The following is a 16,345-nucleotide window of genomic DNA, read 5'->3' on the forward strand; positions in this document are numbered from 1 at the left end:
TTGGGACAGGAAGAATGGATACAGAGGGTCACCCGAGGGTACGTTCCAGCACTTGCTTCTTCAGAGGTTTTATGCTGCCTCAGGCTTGGTTTTGTGTACCTTGTTCCAGGTCAAAGCTGTGGCACTGTAGACCTGAGTTCATTCCTGAAGCAATCGAACACTTGATCTCACAGCAGAACACATGGTACCACTGGATGCTGGGTTGACACCAGGCCATACAAACCCTTGGAACCAGAGGGTAAGGGGCATGCGGCTCTTTGAAGCAAAAAGTGAGGGACTCTTGCCGGTAGCAAAGCTGCTGGCCGTCAGCAGATAAGAACAACAGCTCTTCTCTCGGGGGGGGGGGGGGGGGGGGGGGGTACGAAGGGCCTGGTGGGGGTGTGGTGTGGGAAGCTGAGCCTCTGGGCCTTCCCCAGTGTGGCAGTTGCCGATGTTATGAGCCTAAGTGCTGGGGTGAGCTGGGGTTACCACTGCTTGGTTACTTATTAACTCTGTGACTCTGAACAAGTTGCCTAATCTGGTATTTGACTCCCTCACGGGCATAATGGAATAACAGTAGTCACCTACTTCACCTGGTGGATTTGAGAATTAAATAAGTATTCGGGGAAGAGTCGGTGTGAAGCCTAGCAAGGGCAACTCTGCTTTGTAACCAGCAAGTGCTCTGTCTTCTTGAGGCCTCTTGAACACCTGAGATGGACCCCACTCCTGAGGTCGGCCCCACTCCGAGGTCGGCCCCACTCCTGAGATAGGCCTCTTGGGGCCTACCTTTTAACTCTAGGAGAGGAACCCAGTACAGGGCAGGAATCTTCTATGCCCAGGCCCTCAGCTGTCCTCTACAGTAGGTTCCCTTCTCTGCCTACTAGTTCTAACTTTTTGGCTCAGGAAGGAGTTTAAATGCCACAAAATGATCTCTTTTGGAGCATGAGGGGACCAGACTGGAAACCCTTCTCTGGTCGCCCACACGAAGAGGCAAGCCTATGGCGTTTCCCTGGCTTGAAGTTCTGTCCTCAGCAGCTGGGTCCAGGTGGGGAAAAACTAGTTTTTAGAGTAATTTAAAAAAAAAATCTTTTTTCACATGTCATATTTCCAGTCAGGCAAATGTAGCTGGGCCTCCGCAGATGCTCCGGAGTGCAGGCTCAAAGGCAGCAGGCCTGCCAAAGCTCACAGCTGGAATCGGGGGCGGGGAGGACCTGAAAACCAAGAGTATGTGCAGAAAGCTAAACAACTGGGGAGCCATTAGCCCAAGATGAGGGAATGGACGGCTCCAAGAGCAAAGAAGGCTGTCACCCAGACACGCCCAGCTCCTCATCCTGACTGCAGGGCCAAAGCCGAGCATCCCCAGCGGCCACGGTCCCTGAGAGGCTCTTGGCTCTGAAGACCGAGACCAGGCTCTTGACATCACTGACAGGGACAAAGAAGACAGAAATGGGGGTGGGCCAAAGCAAAAACAGGGAAGGATAGCCTTCTACCAAACATGGAAATGGTCTTGTTGTGTGACGTAAGGACAGTGCACACACCGAGACATGGTCATGTGTGGAGGGGTTTCTGAAAAGGGTTTCAAAGGCCACGGGGACTGCAGAACCAGAGACCTTGTGCTGGCATTGATAGCACACCTCATCCTAGCTCGTGTGACTCCACTACCATTCCTGTCAACTATGAGATTTAGTGAGGGGATCTAGCAAGGTGCTGAGTATGCCCATCAATCGAGAGGGAATATCGTCAGCTGAGAATAGAACAGAAACCCAAATGCAGAGGTGGGAACAGGTGAGGTGAGCCATTTGCATCCTCCAGAAAGCCCTGTTTCCCCATGGTCCAGTTACACTGAGGTTACCCCATTCCTGACCCGGCACTGTCATACTTTGGTCCTCGCTGCCTTTCTACTTGCGAGGACTGGGACACTTTTCTACGTACCGAAGTGGTTCAGGCTCCCCAGCTATCAAGGTCCAACTTGAAGGCCACCTCTTCCAGGCTTTCTCAGGTTCTTACTTCTGTCTCTCGTAGCTGGGACTCATCTTCTCTGTGAAGCCTGCGTGACTTCCCTAAGGTCAGAGGCCTGCTCCTTTCCCAGCGTCGCCAGCTCCTGGCATGTGTTGGTCAAAAGGAAACTACTGGGAACATAAAAATAGTGAGCTCTGCGAAAGGGTGGTAAACCAGTTCATTCTTCACCATAGGAAAGCCAGGGCGGAAATGGACTCCAGCTGCACCATGGGAAACTTCAGTCAGACTCGAAGAATTCCCTTAGTGAGAGTGATAGATCCCAGACCAGGTCCCTTGGGACCGTGTGGAATTTCCTTCATGGGTCTTTAGGAAGGAGTGCTTTTAATGGTTTGGGTGATTCTGAGTTTTGTTGAAGGGGCATCTCTCTTAGCATGAGTCACCAGCAACCCAGATGACAGTAAAGGGGCTTTTGGCTCTTGGTCACTGGGTTATCCAAATGGCCTGCTATGCTGAACACTAGTTGACAGGGGAGGCCACACGCCTGAGGGGAAGACAGAAAAGTCTTGCTCCTATAGGCTTTACTCTGAGCCTATAAGCAAATGAGGCATTTGTCAAGGGTTACTCACCTATATTTGAATTAATAAATGCATAAGAGACATCAGGCCATAGTGCCAGTACGCACATTTGGTGGTGGTGGTGGACACAGAACATCCTAAGACGAGAGCTGATGTCTCCAGAACGAACCCCATGAATTAAAAGCTTCACTGGCTGGCTGGCTGGGCCCAGGAAGGCATATTATAGCCAGCTGGGCCTCACTGGCAGAGGCTGTGGCGAGGATCCTGGGGTCAATTACATGAAAGACTGGATAGCTATGTAGTGTGACAGCCAACTGCTCCGGATATGGTTTTGATCATCTTGATGGAAAACCAGCCTGGTTCTGGTCCCCAAATGTCTGATGTTGGCTAAGCATCCCAGGGCTATACTCTGGTACCTTGGTATGTGCATTCCTTCCCCTAGGACAGCTCTCCCAGGCCAGGAGCCTCACCCACGTCAGCGGTTACTGCCTTGGTAGAGCATCTCTTGGCTGCTGAGCAGGCCAAAGTCAGCCGACCATGGCTAGTTCAGCACCGTTAATTAGCTGCAGCTTAACTCAGTGCTATTAAAGGCAGCGAGAGAGGTGTGGCATCTGAGTGGAGTCCGAGAAGGGCCTGAGGAAAGAGGAAAGGCATGGCATAATTCTCAAGAGTTAGCACTTATTTTGGGGCCTGAGAAAATATTTCTTCACACCGACAAACAGTCACCTCATTTCAACTGTCAATCAAGTCTATATCTAACCATGGAGCTCTTACAACCAAACAGCCACACTGCCAGAACCAACATGATCGCAACATCAGCAAGCCATTGGGCATGACACCCTTCAAGTTCGGCTCCAGGTAGCGACTAAAAGCAAACCAAAAGCCTTTCACATTGGGAAGGCACAAAAGTCAGGGTGACTGAGAAGCCTATTGGAAAGGACAAGACCAGACAGGACAGGAACGGAGAGACATACATTTCGTTCTCTTGGCAATAGTATCAGACACGTGTGTGCTTGGGCTGGTTGTCAACTTGACACAGGAGAGTTGCTTAGGAAGAGGGAAGTTCAATGGAGGCACTGCCTTCAACAGACTGGCCTGTGGGCATGTCTTCGGGGCGTGTCTTAACTGCTTGGAAATGCAGGAGAACCTAGCCCACTGTGGGTGGTGCCATCCCTAGGCAGCTGGGCCTGAGCTGTAGAAGTAGCTATGACTTGCTGAAGAAAGCAAGCTAGAAAGCATCATTCCTCCATGGCCCTTGCCTCTTCGTCTGTTTGTGCTCCTGACCTGGCTTTCCCTTAATAGCCTGCTGCGATGGGGATATGTACACCAAAGACTCAGAAAGCATCAGCTCACAATCAAACATGTCACGCGTGTGGACTTTAAAGACTGAGTGGTGTTAGAAGCCCTGTAAACCTGGCGAGGACAACAGGTGTGGGCTATGTGTGCTGTTCCCAGAGCTCAGCCAAGGCCAGGCTTGTCAGAAGAACATGACAGATGGCTCACCTGTGACCCACACATTCCAGTGGTTTTCCTCCTTAGATTCAGGCTCCAAAGGTGCATCCCCAGCTCTCTCTCCTCCTTGATGTGGGGCAAAGCATCTGGTGAGAAGCCTCGCCCTGGGCCCCCAGGTCCCCTTTCTTCAGAGACCTCCACGAGTCCTTGGGACCTGAGCTAGGACTAGAAGTTCACTGTAAACCTGGGTCCTAATTCACAACTCAGGACTTCCTTGGAAGGCTCGAGAAGCGAGAACACTCAGTGGTTCAGGCAGTTTGCTTGTGTTTTCTATCAAGTTCTAGAGAAGGTTAACTGCTTAAAAAATTGACATTGGGGGGGGGGGGCTCCAGGAGATAAAATCATTAGTTTTTTGGTTTTGTTTTGTTTTATGGGATGTGACAATGTGAGGCTAACTGTGAGAGAGGCTTGAGTAGCCAACTAAAGTATTCCAGCATTTGACCTCTTGGTAAGCGGAACACAGAGCCACTTCCAGCTCATAGAAAACAGCTCTGTAGTTGACATTCGTAACTGTAAAGGGCCCAGACTTGTGACCTTTGATCCATGTGTAAATGCGTATTAGAAGAAATTGAGATGTGTTGAGTCGAACTAATTAGAAATTCAAGAAATGAACACACCATCAAATGGAAAAATCATTTAATTCAAAAGTCATACTTCCACTCACTTTATAGGGATTGCCAGGTACACAAACCAAACACAGAAAGCCAAGTTTTACAGGTGCTGGACAGAAATTGTATTTTCTTTATAGATACGCACAATGGCACAGAAACACATTTTTTTAAAAAGCCTGAACATGGCAAAACTGGCTTTTTTTAATAACAGGAAAAATGTCCTATCCTAGCTACTTTTTAATTACAGAATTTGATTCTATTCACCAGTCAATATTCAACACTGAAATTTACAACAGTGCGTTAGGATTTTCCCAAAGAAAATATTAAAGTGCCTCTTATAAGTACTTTATTGATATTATATCACACAGCACTGTACAGTCTACTCAAAGGTAGCCTAAAAGAGGGATTAAACATGCAAACAGTTTAGTTCCCAAGATACAGACTAGCTGTCTTTGAGAGTGCTTTTGAACACTAGCCTAGCATTAGCTACTGGGAATTGATGGGTCTGAGTTTTTAACACGACTTAAGAAGTCACCGAGGAACACAGCTGCAGACAACTATGTGGGAAATGTGAACGCAGGCTTTAGATGGCACTTCATCTCTATCTTTGATCTTGTGCATGGAGATCAACAGCCTCTCCTTCTGCTGAGACCCTCCCTCCAAGGCTGTCTACAAGCTTCGGAAGTGCCAGCTAACGTCTGTCTACACGTGAGGCTGCAGCTTTACACATGTAGCTAAGTGCTGCACACGACACATACACACAGACACATGCACACACAACTTTTAGAATCACCAGATGTATGTTTTCACAGACACAACGCTGGTCCTGGCATCTTGACCCCCAGAAACGCTGTTTGTTGGTGCTACTCAGAAGCCTATGGGAACTATGGGTGGGGTATGACACAGAGTGTCCCGGCCTGGCTGAAGCTACTTCAGGTCACTTGGACATTGAATGACCCATAATCTGCTCCCCACCGACCACTAATTTTGATACAACAGTTCTTGACTCACCTTCCGTGGGTTAGGACTATGCTCAGTTGCTCTCTAAGACATTCCATGAAGGGTATTTTCATTTTGTTTTCTCCTATAGACTTGTGAAAAACTATTAGTTGTGGAATTCTTCCCGTGACAGTCCATTTCCACCCTTCAGCCCCCCCCCCCAACCTTCCACCCCCAGTAAGAGCAATATCACAGCACTCTTTAAAGATCTGGGGCTCCTCAGTGTGGTTTATGTTTTCCTTTCCGATCCTGGCATTTTTATATGTATGCTTTTCTTCCCATGAACACAGGGCTGCCTCTGAGTGACATCGGGAATCTCTCGTCTGCTTTAGGAAACTCTTTAAGTTAGACAAGTACTGTGGGCGGCGAAAGGAAGAACACTAATTATTACTTGCTGGAGCCTTGTCTCAGGTGTGCTGGAGGAACGTGCAGGGCTCACTATCATTTGGATGCTAGGCTCACAGGCAACCACTAGATCAGCATGGATGCCGAAATCTGTGAGCACAAGAGACATTTTACAGCCCCCACTGTGGGGTGTGAGGGGCACCTGGCTGGTGAAAGGGCTCTATGGGGCAAGGCTGTAGACGTCAGTGATCACTGGTAAGTTTGCCAGAGGTGGCAGCTAGCTCCCCGCACAGACACCCAGAACATTCCTTTGAAAGTCGGGTATCTAAACAGATGCTTGGTTCCCCTGTCTCCTAGGAGTGATGGGTGGTAGAGCAAATGTGGGATGCTGGGGTGTCACTGGTGCACCCAGGAGCTCCATGGCTCTGAAGGTAGGAGAAGCAAAGGCCAGAGGGTGAAAGGTGCCAACAGCCAGCCACGAACAGAGAAATGGTCACACCATCTTTAGTCTGTTATATCCCTAGGCCTCAACAATGGATGCTTCTGGAACCTCTACGATGGAGAAATAGCTTTTGGTAGGATGGGTTCTACAGTTTTCAGGAGGAAAAAGCACTTGGCAAGGATTTCTCTCTGAGATCCAGGTGTGGCACACTCATGTCTGGAGTTATGGGCAAGTGGCTGCACTTCCCAAGAAACCAGCATGGTTTCCGGCCCACCCGGGTCAATGTACAAGTACTCGTGCTAGTTTGCTCTTTGCGTCACTGTAGAAAAGCACCCACAAGACTTCCCCATCAGCTTCAGAAATACTAAAAACTGCCTCCAATACTGATAGAATACTGAGGGGCCCACTAAATGGAGTTGACTCTTATACACTGATCTTGAAAACTGAGAGAGAATAATCTTGAGCAGTCCAGATTTCCCTTGCTTGGGGACAGGGATTTGAAACAGTTGTCTTCTCATAGCATGGCACTGTTCAGTTATGGAACTCTGTCTCTCAAGGAGGAGGGAGGCCCCCAGATTCAGGTCAGAACCAAGTGATCACAGGGCCTTACAAGAGAAACTCAAAGCTCCAGGGAATGTTTGGGAGTTTGGTCAATGGACTTCCATTCTGGTAACTCACTCCCCACGTCCTACCCCAGTTTTCCTTATCTGTGGGAGCTAACGGGCGTTCAGAGAGCAGAAAGGGTACATTTCATTTTTAATCTTCCAGTTCACTTGGCTCATATTCATCCCCCCAGTTATTCAGCTGATGGGGAGAAGGGAGGCCTAGCTGGACAGAGGGAAATGGAGTGGCCATCTGTCATAGGCCACACATGGCCTGGGGGAAACTGGAAGGAGGTCAGCCTCCAAGAGCAGCTTTACACCGGGGCCAGCTCAGGAGAGGAGTGTGCATCCAAGCAGTCATGCTGGGCCCTGACTACAGAACACCTCGCTTATGATGAGGCTGGTGACTATTTAAATCATCAGATATATTAAAAGGATCACGCTGGGCTCTTTCAATTTGGAAAGCGCAATGCTATTTGAGCGTGCATGCCCTTTGGGCCCCATTTCCCAACTTCTTCTCAAGCTCACAGGAAAGAGTCTATTTCCTTTCTTCCTTTAGATTTCAACCCCGCTCCCCACCCCCACACCTGGCTGGCTTAGGACTTTAGCAATCCTCTTGCCTCTGCCTCCCAAGTGCCAAGACTACAGGCAGGGGCCATTACACCCAGCTTCAGTGGCAGTTCTGAGACTTGTGTTTGCCTTGCTCTGCTTCAGCCTGGGTCCCTGACTGAAGGGTGGAGTCACCTTACTCCTATGAGTTCCCCGGTGACAACATGACAGTCCTTTAGCTGGTAAGCTCAATGCCGAGTCACAGTGAACTCCTACTAACATTGCAGCCACACTGGAAACTGTAATGGCACGGTCTAGCTCCCTCTTGGTCTAGCTCCCTCTTGGCAAGTTCTTTGACTTTGGAGCTGTAGGGAACCTGGAGGTGAAAGGGGAGCACAGAAACACATCTACAGAAAGAGAGGACTCAGAGTCATAGCAGCTGACTTTCTTTTGTTCTTAGAACTGATAGACACTTTTACATACTAGCTAGGCTGTATCTATAAAACCTTAGGAGGTGAGGAAGAAAAGGAGAAATTGTCTCCTCTCCTTTTGTCTGGACATCCTGGGATACCAAGAAATACACCTGAGAAGAACAAACAAAAACAAACATGTCTCCCCTTGTCCCGCCTATTTAAATCCTGAGTGCCACTTTACTGTTAGTTGGGAGTTTATTACCTGAAAATGCTTTTTGAACTCTAAAGCCCCAAATCACATGGAGATAAAGAAAACTGAATACAATTAGCTTTTCAGGTTTTCGGGTTAACCGGCAGGAACCATAAGAAACATTCTCTCTCTGGGTCAGAGAGGGGCCATGACCTTGACTCATCAGCCCTGCCTCTCCTACCCTTCAACACACCTGCTCGGCAATCAAAATCGCTAACTACATGGAGCGACTAGCTTAAAATATCAAATATAAAACTTTACCATATAATATTTCAAATCATTCTATTTACAAGTTTATCTTTAAAAAAAAGCAAAAGATACAGTAATTCAACACAATTCAAGTTTTTCATTTCTTCATTAAAGAACCCTAGGGAATTCCAGAGCCAGAGACACTCTGGAGCAACCCTGCCATCCACGGGGCTCCTGGCAGGTGTGACAGATTGTCCAGAGTCTGTCTACTAAGGTCATTCATGTATGCAGATACCATGATTCTGTTCTTTGGAGGTCATGTGACATCGCAACATCCAGGTGGTCTCCCAGGCACAGCAGTTAAAACCCAGCGCGTTTTATTCAGGAATCCCCTCCTAGAAGGCACCCACCCTAGCCTGGAGGCCTCAACATCTGGTGTCTTCCAGGTTCTTTAATGGTCTATACTAGGCTCATGCCTGGGCACCCTAGTTCATGATTCCTTCTTTTCCTGGGTGGCAGTGTATATAGAGATCCTTTAAAAATGTAGGCTACAGGTTTGGCCCAAGAATCATCTCTAAACTCCACAGGACCTCCATAGCAAAAGCATTCTAGGGAGCAGTTGGGAGTCACTGGCAAGAGCAAAGACAGGCAGCAGGGAGAGGGGGGACTGGAAGGGACCCATCAAACGCTAGCCCGGAGAGAGGCAGCATCTTACCCTCTGAAGCAAGAACTCATTGCATGAAGAACAGAAGTATTGACCATGTATGGGATTTAATCTCAACAGGTTCCTAGAGTTTGCTCCAAACCTATCCTGGTGATGCAGACATTCACCAGAAAAGGAACAGCCCCCAGTTGCTATCCTGTCTGCCCCGGATAGACCACCCTAATGGTCTAATCCTCTGCTTCAGATTGTTGGGAGACCATTCAAGAAAACCACCAGAGCTGGTAGAAGGCGGTGTCATACAAAGAGGAGTATTATTTTTGGCTTAGTTTTAGAGTAGGTTGGGTTGCTATGGTTACTAGGTGATGGCAGTGATGGAAGCCTTCAGTGGCAGAGAACGTGAGGGGCATGTGCTTCTTTGCATAAGAGGACTGGACTGAAATCTGCTGACCATGGGCCAACAGCTGCTCAAGAGATGGTGAGAGATTGGACCTTACATAAACAGTGCGGCGACCCCTACATCCTGTGTGCTTGCCGACAGGCCCAGCTGCCTGCAGCACTGTGTCTCTGGGAGAAGGAAGGAGAGAGAAAGAGCGTCCGCTGTAAACAGCAGTAGAGGCAGCCTGCAGCGTGGTGCCCTGCCTTGTCCAATTCAGCAACGCTGCACTTTCTGTAGGACTGTTCTCCTCGTTTCCTCTTTCCAGGAGGCTGGGGGTTTGGATGACGGTTGAAATGAAATCAGGGCTCGCTATTTAGGGCACGCAGGAGAAAACGGCTTTGCAAGCCTTCCTCTAGGTTACCAAAATCAAGTGGCCTCCTCTGCTCGCTGGGTTTCAGTTCTCGCAGCATCACTGTGGTGCTGTCAGCTGAGATGATCATGGAGAGACGTGACACAAGTTCCCAGATGCATTCATGTAGGCAAGAAGCAACAGTCAGGCTCCCTGCTTTCTCAGTGGCAATGAAGAGTGGTCCACAACACCAGAATCAATAGTTGTCATGGAGACCACGTAAAGCTCAGCAGCTCTGCTGGGGCCGGAGGTTAGAGGAACTCCACGTAGTTCTCTGGGATGAGGCCAGTCTTTCCATTCAGAGTCCCCTCCAACCAGCCAGGCTCCTGAGATGGATGAACTGTGCAGGAAGGGGAGAGAGGGTGAGAGGAGATAAGGCCATGGGCAGGCTGGATGTGCTGTGCATTGGAGGATGTGGGAGGTAAGTTGGGGGAAAGACTACAATTGCTTGTTATGTAATTCCAGGACTGGTTTGAAACAGAGGTCGTTAACCTTTTGTGGGATGAAACCCTTCTGATAAGGTTGTTCTGAACTCTTTCCACAACAAAAAGGGAAACATTCAGGCATTCAAGTTTCGGGGGCTTTATGAATTTTCTGAAGTTCCTGTTTCTTTTAGGTTAGAGGTCAACAGTGGGGTCAACAGTGGGATGCCCCACCCACCCACGCACCCACCAGTCCATCCACCCTTGCACACACACAGACCTACACTCATCAACCCATCCTACCCACCATCAGCTACGTACCAATGGCACGCCCCTGGAGGATTGCTAGGAACGAGTCTTTACGGGTTATCTATTTTGCGTATTTGTTCATTATTATTTTTATCTTTTTAAAAGAGGGTCTCAATCTGTAGTTTAGCTTTGAACTCCCAGGTCTGGGCTTAGCAGCAGGAACCACCATGCCCAGCTTGACCCATCTGCTCTGTACCTTTAAATCCTTACAGTGCTGCTCATTTCCTTGCAGATCCTGACTTCACGCTGCAGGCTGCCTGCTTCCCTTCTGCTCCACCCACACCCTCCCTTGCTTTCCTATACCCCAGAACTTTTCCTTTTCCTATAAACAAGCCAGAAAAGCTGTCTGCTTCCTCTAAGGCAACTTTCGAAGTTTCTGATTTTTTTTCAGCATCCACAGACGGTAGACCCACTTCCGTTCTGTCACAGTCCCTCTCTATGGAGAAATCTGGCTGAGTCTGTAAAGCACACCACAGGGCGGGGAAGAGAGATGGATTTGTGAGCCTCAGAGACGTGTGTGTACGGGGAGGAGGAGTGTTCCTACTTGTGAACCAACCATACAAGCACAGTTCACTCTCGGGTGGGACAGGGTACTCACTCTACATGGACTAGGAAAACCCCAATTATCCAAGAGTGTTCGGAAAGAATGGATTTTCCCCGTTCCTTTCCTGGGCTAATTAAGTGACTTCCTGAGCTTGTTTTAGAAACGCACTTCCGCCCCAACTCTACTGTATAATTCTAGTTTCGGTTTGTAGGGAGAGAAGAACAGAACCCAATGAGGACCCAGAAGCCAATGAGGAGGAAACAAAATCCCGGACTGTGAGACTTCTAAAAGGACTGATGTGTGCAGAGACATTCCTCAAATGAGGACACGGGCAGCCGGCCTCTGAAACCTTGCATAACTTCCAACCACGAGGCCTGAAGCATGAAACCTAAGCAGATGTCAGACCCACACCATCCCCACAGGGAAGAGTCTGCAGCACTCGGATGGCCTGACCTCTCCAGGTACCAAAGGTCTTCCTAGGTCGCAGATAGGCTTCCCTCTGCCTGGCCGCCAGCTGAGGCTATCATGACCATTTCCAGGTCTGCACCTCTACGATGGTAGCAGAATCTTCTCTTTGGTTTCTGGTATGGGTTAAGGATGCCACATCATTAGCTCCCAGGGCAGCTTAGAAAGTAAGGAACTCCCTCCCAGTAAAAGAGGGCCAAGCCAGGGGAATGACAACACACGCAGGTAAAGGTCCCTGTGTCTGAGGCCTGGGTTCAGCTGCTCGGAAACCATGTGAAAAAGCCAGCTGTGGCAGTGTACACCTGCTCTTCCAGCTGTGGCGGTGTACACCTGCTCTCCCAGCTGTGGCGGTGTACACCTGCTCTCCCAGCTTTGGCGGTGTACACCTGCTCTCCCAGCTGTGGCAGTGTACACCTGCTCTCCCAGCTGTGGCGGTGTACACCTGCTCTCCCAGCTGTGGCGGTGTACACCTGCTCTCCCAGCAGTGGGGGGTGGAGACAGGAGGACTCCAGGGCCCTTCCACCAGCCAGTCTGATATCTGGCTTTGGTATATCTGTACCCACCAAAGCTTCAGGAAACCTTAGATGTTCCAGACCAAAAATGAACAAATTAAACCTTGTTCCCCCAAATAAATGAGTTAATAGGAAAAATGCCATCTGAACAAAATACAGACAACCAAAAGAGCCTCTTTCCAGCACAGCTGCTTAGTGGTTGTGTGTCTGCTTCCTCCCATAGTCATTCAGATAGCATGGGTGCTGAGGAGGTTATCTACAAACCTGAGTGGAATTTGCAGACAGACGGCGGGGAGAATGGGAGGGAGCCAGGAAGACCTAGAGATGTGTTTCATGGATTCAGGGAACGAAGCAACCCCCTGAAGAGCCTGTTGACTTGCTGGAGTCTCTGAGCCACGGCTGCTTAAAGCCTAGTGCTAGACAATGTATCAGCCCCACCTGTATGCTCACGGAATGTGCAGATCCCTGGGCCCTAGGCACCTGCATTTGAACAGGTTTGTAGACGTGAAGAGCTACGACTTTCCTGTGTCAAAACACCTTTGTAGGAAAGGTAATAGTTAAAGAATGAAAATCTGAGTTTTGATTGGCTGGTGGAGGTGGGAGCCTGGATGCCCAACTCCTTCCTGCTGGAATCTGTTCCCTGGTCTCATAAAGGGCTCAGATGAAACCCCAATTCCTTTATAAATAGTATGACGGACTTGCTTCTGCCGGCTTCTCCCACCTCCTGATTTCTGGAAAATTCACAGCATATCCCACATAATGTTCATGAGTCCTATTATACGGCTAAAATGCTTCCCTAGTTCAGTTTTGTTATCAATGAAGGCTCAACAACCTTCAGTCCCTCCCCTCTGCATCACCCATTACGACATAGCCCGACTCCTGGAAAGGCCGAGTATCATGGGGGTCACATGCTCAGAATTTCAGACAAGTTAATTTGCACTTAGTTGTGAAAGTAAAACCAGAATTTGAACCCAGAGACCAAAGCCTTGCCCTACATATCCTGCTTTGCTTCAGTAGGAGAACGTGCTTCTTGATAGTGTGAGCAGGCTGAGCACAGCAACAGCAGAAACATCACTAACAGGCGCTCCACCTGTATTAGCTTCCGTGTGAACACAGAGCCGGCTCTGCTGCTATCCTCATCTACAGGTGAAAAACTCAGGGTCCAAAAGGTTAGGCAGCTATGTAATTTTCGCAGAATTCAGACTGGAGCTATCCTAGAGGCCGGGGACATCTGACCACAGTCTGAATTCTGCTTATGCCTGCCTCAGTATGCTGGCTGGTGGGTGACGTGCTCAGTTAGTGGTTGGCAGGCTGAACTGCACCCGTCAATGTGCTACGTACACGCCACACACTGCAAGGAGCTGCCTGGGTGGCAGTCTAGAGCAGTGAACACAGAAGCTGCTAGTGGCACGGGCCAACTGCTCTCTGCTACAGCCTTAGGTACACCACAGCTCCCTGGCACGCTCGGCGCATGCTGTCTTCTCTGCTGCTAATTCACTATGGACAATGGGCAAACATGGGATACGGTCTCTAAAGGCTGGCTACCCCCAGAGGGAAGAAGCTTCCATGGGAGGAAGTTACAAACCACATTACAGCCACATTAGTCAGCCATACAGGGCAGGCAGTGGTGGCACACACCTTTAATCCCAGCAGCCATACTAGTTAGCCATAGAGGCCGGGCAGTGGTGGTACACGCCTTTAATTCCAGCACTAGAGAGGAATATAAAACAGGAGGAGAGAGAAACTCACTCTTTCAGTCTGAAGAGCTCTCTAGTGGCTTGGCTGCTTTGCTTCTCTGATCTTCAGGCTGAACTCCAAAATCTGTCTCTGGGCTTTTATTGTTCCTGCTACATTTACTCATTACTCAAATGGCTTCTGAGGTCCTATCAGAGGCCACAGACTGTGCTAGGTTCTTGTCCCTTTTGGGAAGTGAGAATTATTTATCAATAAACTAGTGAAAGGGAGGAGAGAGAGACAGAGAGAGAGAGAGAGAGAGAGAGAGAGACAGAGAGAGACACAGAGAGACAGAGAGAGAGAGACACAGAGAGAGACAGAGAGAGAATAAGGGGAGAAGAGACTGGAGGAGGGGAGGCACTCTGAAAGTTACAAGCTAAAGGCTCTCACAGTGTCAGCCGGCAGTGCTTAGGGCAGACACAAGGCCCTAAGACACGGAAAAGTTACATGTGATCCCAGAACAGTGGTCTGTAAACTCCCCATAACACGCCACAGAGTACGGCAATTCCTTGTAGTGTCATAGAAAACATACTAACAAAAAACCATGGTGACTGTGCTGCAATAAAACTTTAATTACAAAAAGAGGCAAGTTGGACAGTCAGCAGTTTATGGATATGCCCTCCTAAGCTGTGGTGCACGAAGAAAGGGTGAAAGGTCAGGAGGCAGGGCTGGGCTGCAGAGGGCCTCAGAGGTGCCTCACAGAGCAGCAGGAGACCACGGCAGTGCTCGAAACAGGGGAACAACATGATAGGATTTGGGAGTTCACTCTAGCTTGTATGCAGAGCTAGGCTGAGAGGCAAGAGTGGCAATGGCAGGGCTTGCTAGGCAGCTGGTGGGAACATGCAGGTGAGATGGTAAAATCAGCGGGATGCTGGTGTGGCAGAGGAGCAGAGAGGAGGCTAAGACAGCCTGCTAAGCGCTCGGGTCACCCACACCTGGATAGCTTGTGGTCTCTCTGGTGAGGATGCTGTCTACCTGAAAGGGACCTGGGACAGCTTGGTTTGGCAATGGTGCTTCGTTGTATACCACAATGAAGGATCTAGCTCATCTCAAATGTGTGTGTGTGGTTGCTCACGCAGGCACACAGGTGCATGGATGTATGTGCACACGTATGCATCTGTGTGTGTAGAAGCCAGAGACCAGTACTGGTGTCCTCCTCAGTTCTCCACCTTATTTCTTGAGGCAGAGTCTCTAGGAACCCTCCCATCTTCATCTGCCCAGCACTGCGATCAGAGGCACACTACCTCGCCTGACTTTTGACAAGGGTACTAGGCATGGGACTCAGGTACTCATGCCCACATAGCAAGCATGTCACCTACAGACCTGTCTCCCAGACCCTTATCTCAAAACGTGAAAAGAGTATCCCAAGAACCCAATTTTTACAACTGCCATGCGAATTTTCTAGGTATCACAAATCACACTGCTTCCGGGTGACTAATGTTCCTGAGAACACAAATTACTTCTCTTTCCAGTTACTGTCTGAGGTGCTCCTAGCAGTGTGGACAGTTTCCTGGTAGATTGGCAAGAGCTGACACTGGAGATATTTCCCAGTATTGAACATCAACCCTCTGTTACATGGAGGCCAGGAGCTGACTAAGCGGCCACCTCAGAGTCCTAGCTTGGGCCCCTGGAATCCCAAGGCTTAGAGATCAAGGGTTATAAAACAGCAGACTTTCACCCCACACACCCTTCCCTTCTCTTCCTTATTCCGCACACAAAATACAGCACACTTATAACAAGAGCTTACATGTTTGAAAACTGTCCACAGGAAGCTTCAACCTGACCGCCGCAGAGAGCCTCCAGGCTACACAGGCTTAACCTTACCTCTCCCGGGTCAACACAGGAGGCAGCAGTCGGAAAAGGCCACTTCTCCACCTAACATCCTAACTATCGTCTTTGGTAATGCTTTGTTTCTCCGACAGAGGAAAAGTAGATTTTTCCTCTAGAATAGGATCTGGTGAAATATTACCAGGCAAAACAGTTTAGGAAGTGGGTTAGCGTTTCTGTCGGGGGCCAGGAATACAGCACCAAGGATAAAAGCACTTGCTGCGGAAGCTGATGACTCCAGAACCTAAGCTAAAAGCCAGGGTGGTGGTGTGCTTCTGAAATCCCAGAATTCCTATGGTAAGATGGCAGGCGGAAGGAGAATCGGCTGGAAGCTAGACTGGAGTCTGCAGCACACAGAAGAAACAAGAGAGACCCTGCCTCACTAGACGGAGGAAGGAACTGCTTCCAGAAATAACGTTCTCCAAGGGCACAGGTGAGCCAACCCTGAAGGCATGAGAGGCGCAGAGCTGGTACCACCTCCTTGTCTGTGGAGAAGTAGTGGAGTTGAGGAGAAAGATGCCTCCCCCTTCTCCCCTACCACCTCCAGTTATCCAGCTCTCCCCTTTACCAGTTGCAACACTTCGGTAAGCAGTCCTGCAACCTCTTCTGGGAAGTGCAGCAGAGCTGACTCTGTTGATGGGGTGGGGGAGGGCAGAGG

The 16,345-nt window shown here is 49.2% G+C and overlaps 1 protein-coding gene and 1 long non-coding RNA gene across 5 annotated transcripts in view; one reads left to right on the plus strand and one right to left on the minus strand.

Moving 5' to 3' along the window:
• Positions 1–4,650: 4,650 nt before the first annotated feature.
• The window catches only part of Arhgap26 (Rho GTPase activating protein 26), a 398,682-nt gene continuing 386,987 nt past the window's right edge, over positions 4,651–16,345 (minus strand). For all 4 annotated transcript variants that reach the window (XM_041659662.1, XM_041659661.1, XM_041659665.1 and 1 more), the window contains one exon: positions 4,651–10,214. In XM_041659662.1, the coding sequence (XP_041515596.1) occupies positions 10,126–10,214 (89 nt within the window). In that variant the 3' untranslated portion in view covers positions 4,651–10,125. The remainder of the gene's footprint in view (positions 10,215–16,345) is intronic.
• LOC121453149 overlaps positions 15,861–16,345 on the plus strand; it is a 54,629-nt gene continuing 54,144 nt past the window's right edge. The window contains exon 1 of the long non-coding RNA XR_005974977.1: positions 15,861–16,120. This is a non-coding gene — a long non-coding RNA (uncharacterized LOC121453149). The remainder of the gene's footprint in view (positions 16,121–16,345) is intronic.

The sequence above is a fragment of the Microtus oregoni genome, unplaced genomic scaffold (assembly GCF_018167655.1).
Source record: "Microtus oregoni isolate MIOR12 unplaced genomic scaffold, Mior012 000011F_ref0000422, whole genome shotgun sequence".
NCBI lineage: Eukaryota > Metazoa > Chordata > Mammalia > Rodentia > Cricetidae > Microtus > Microtus oregoni.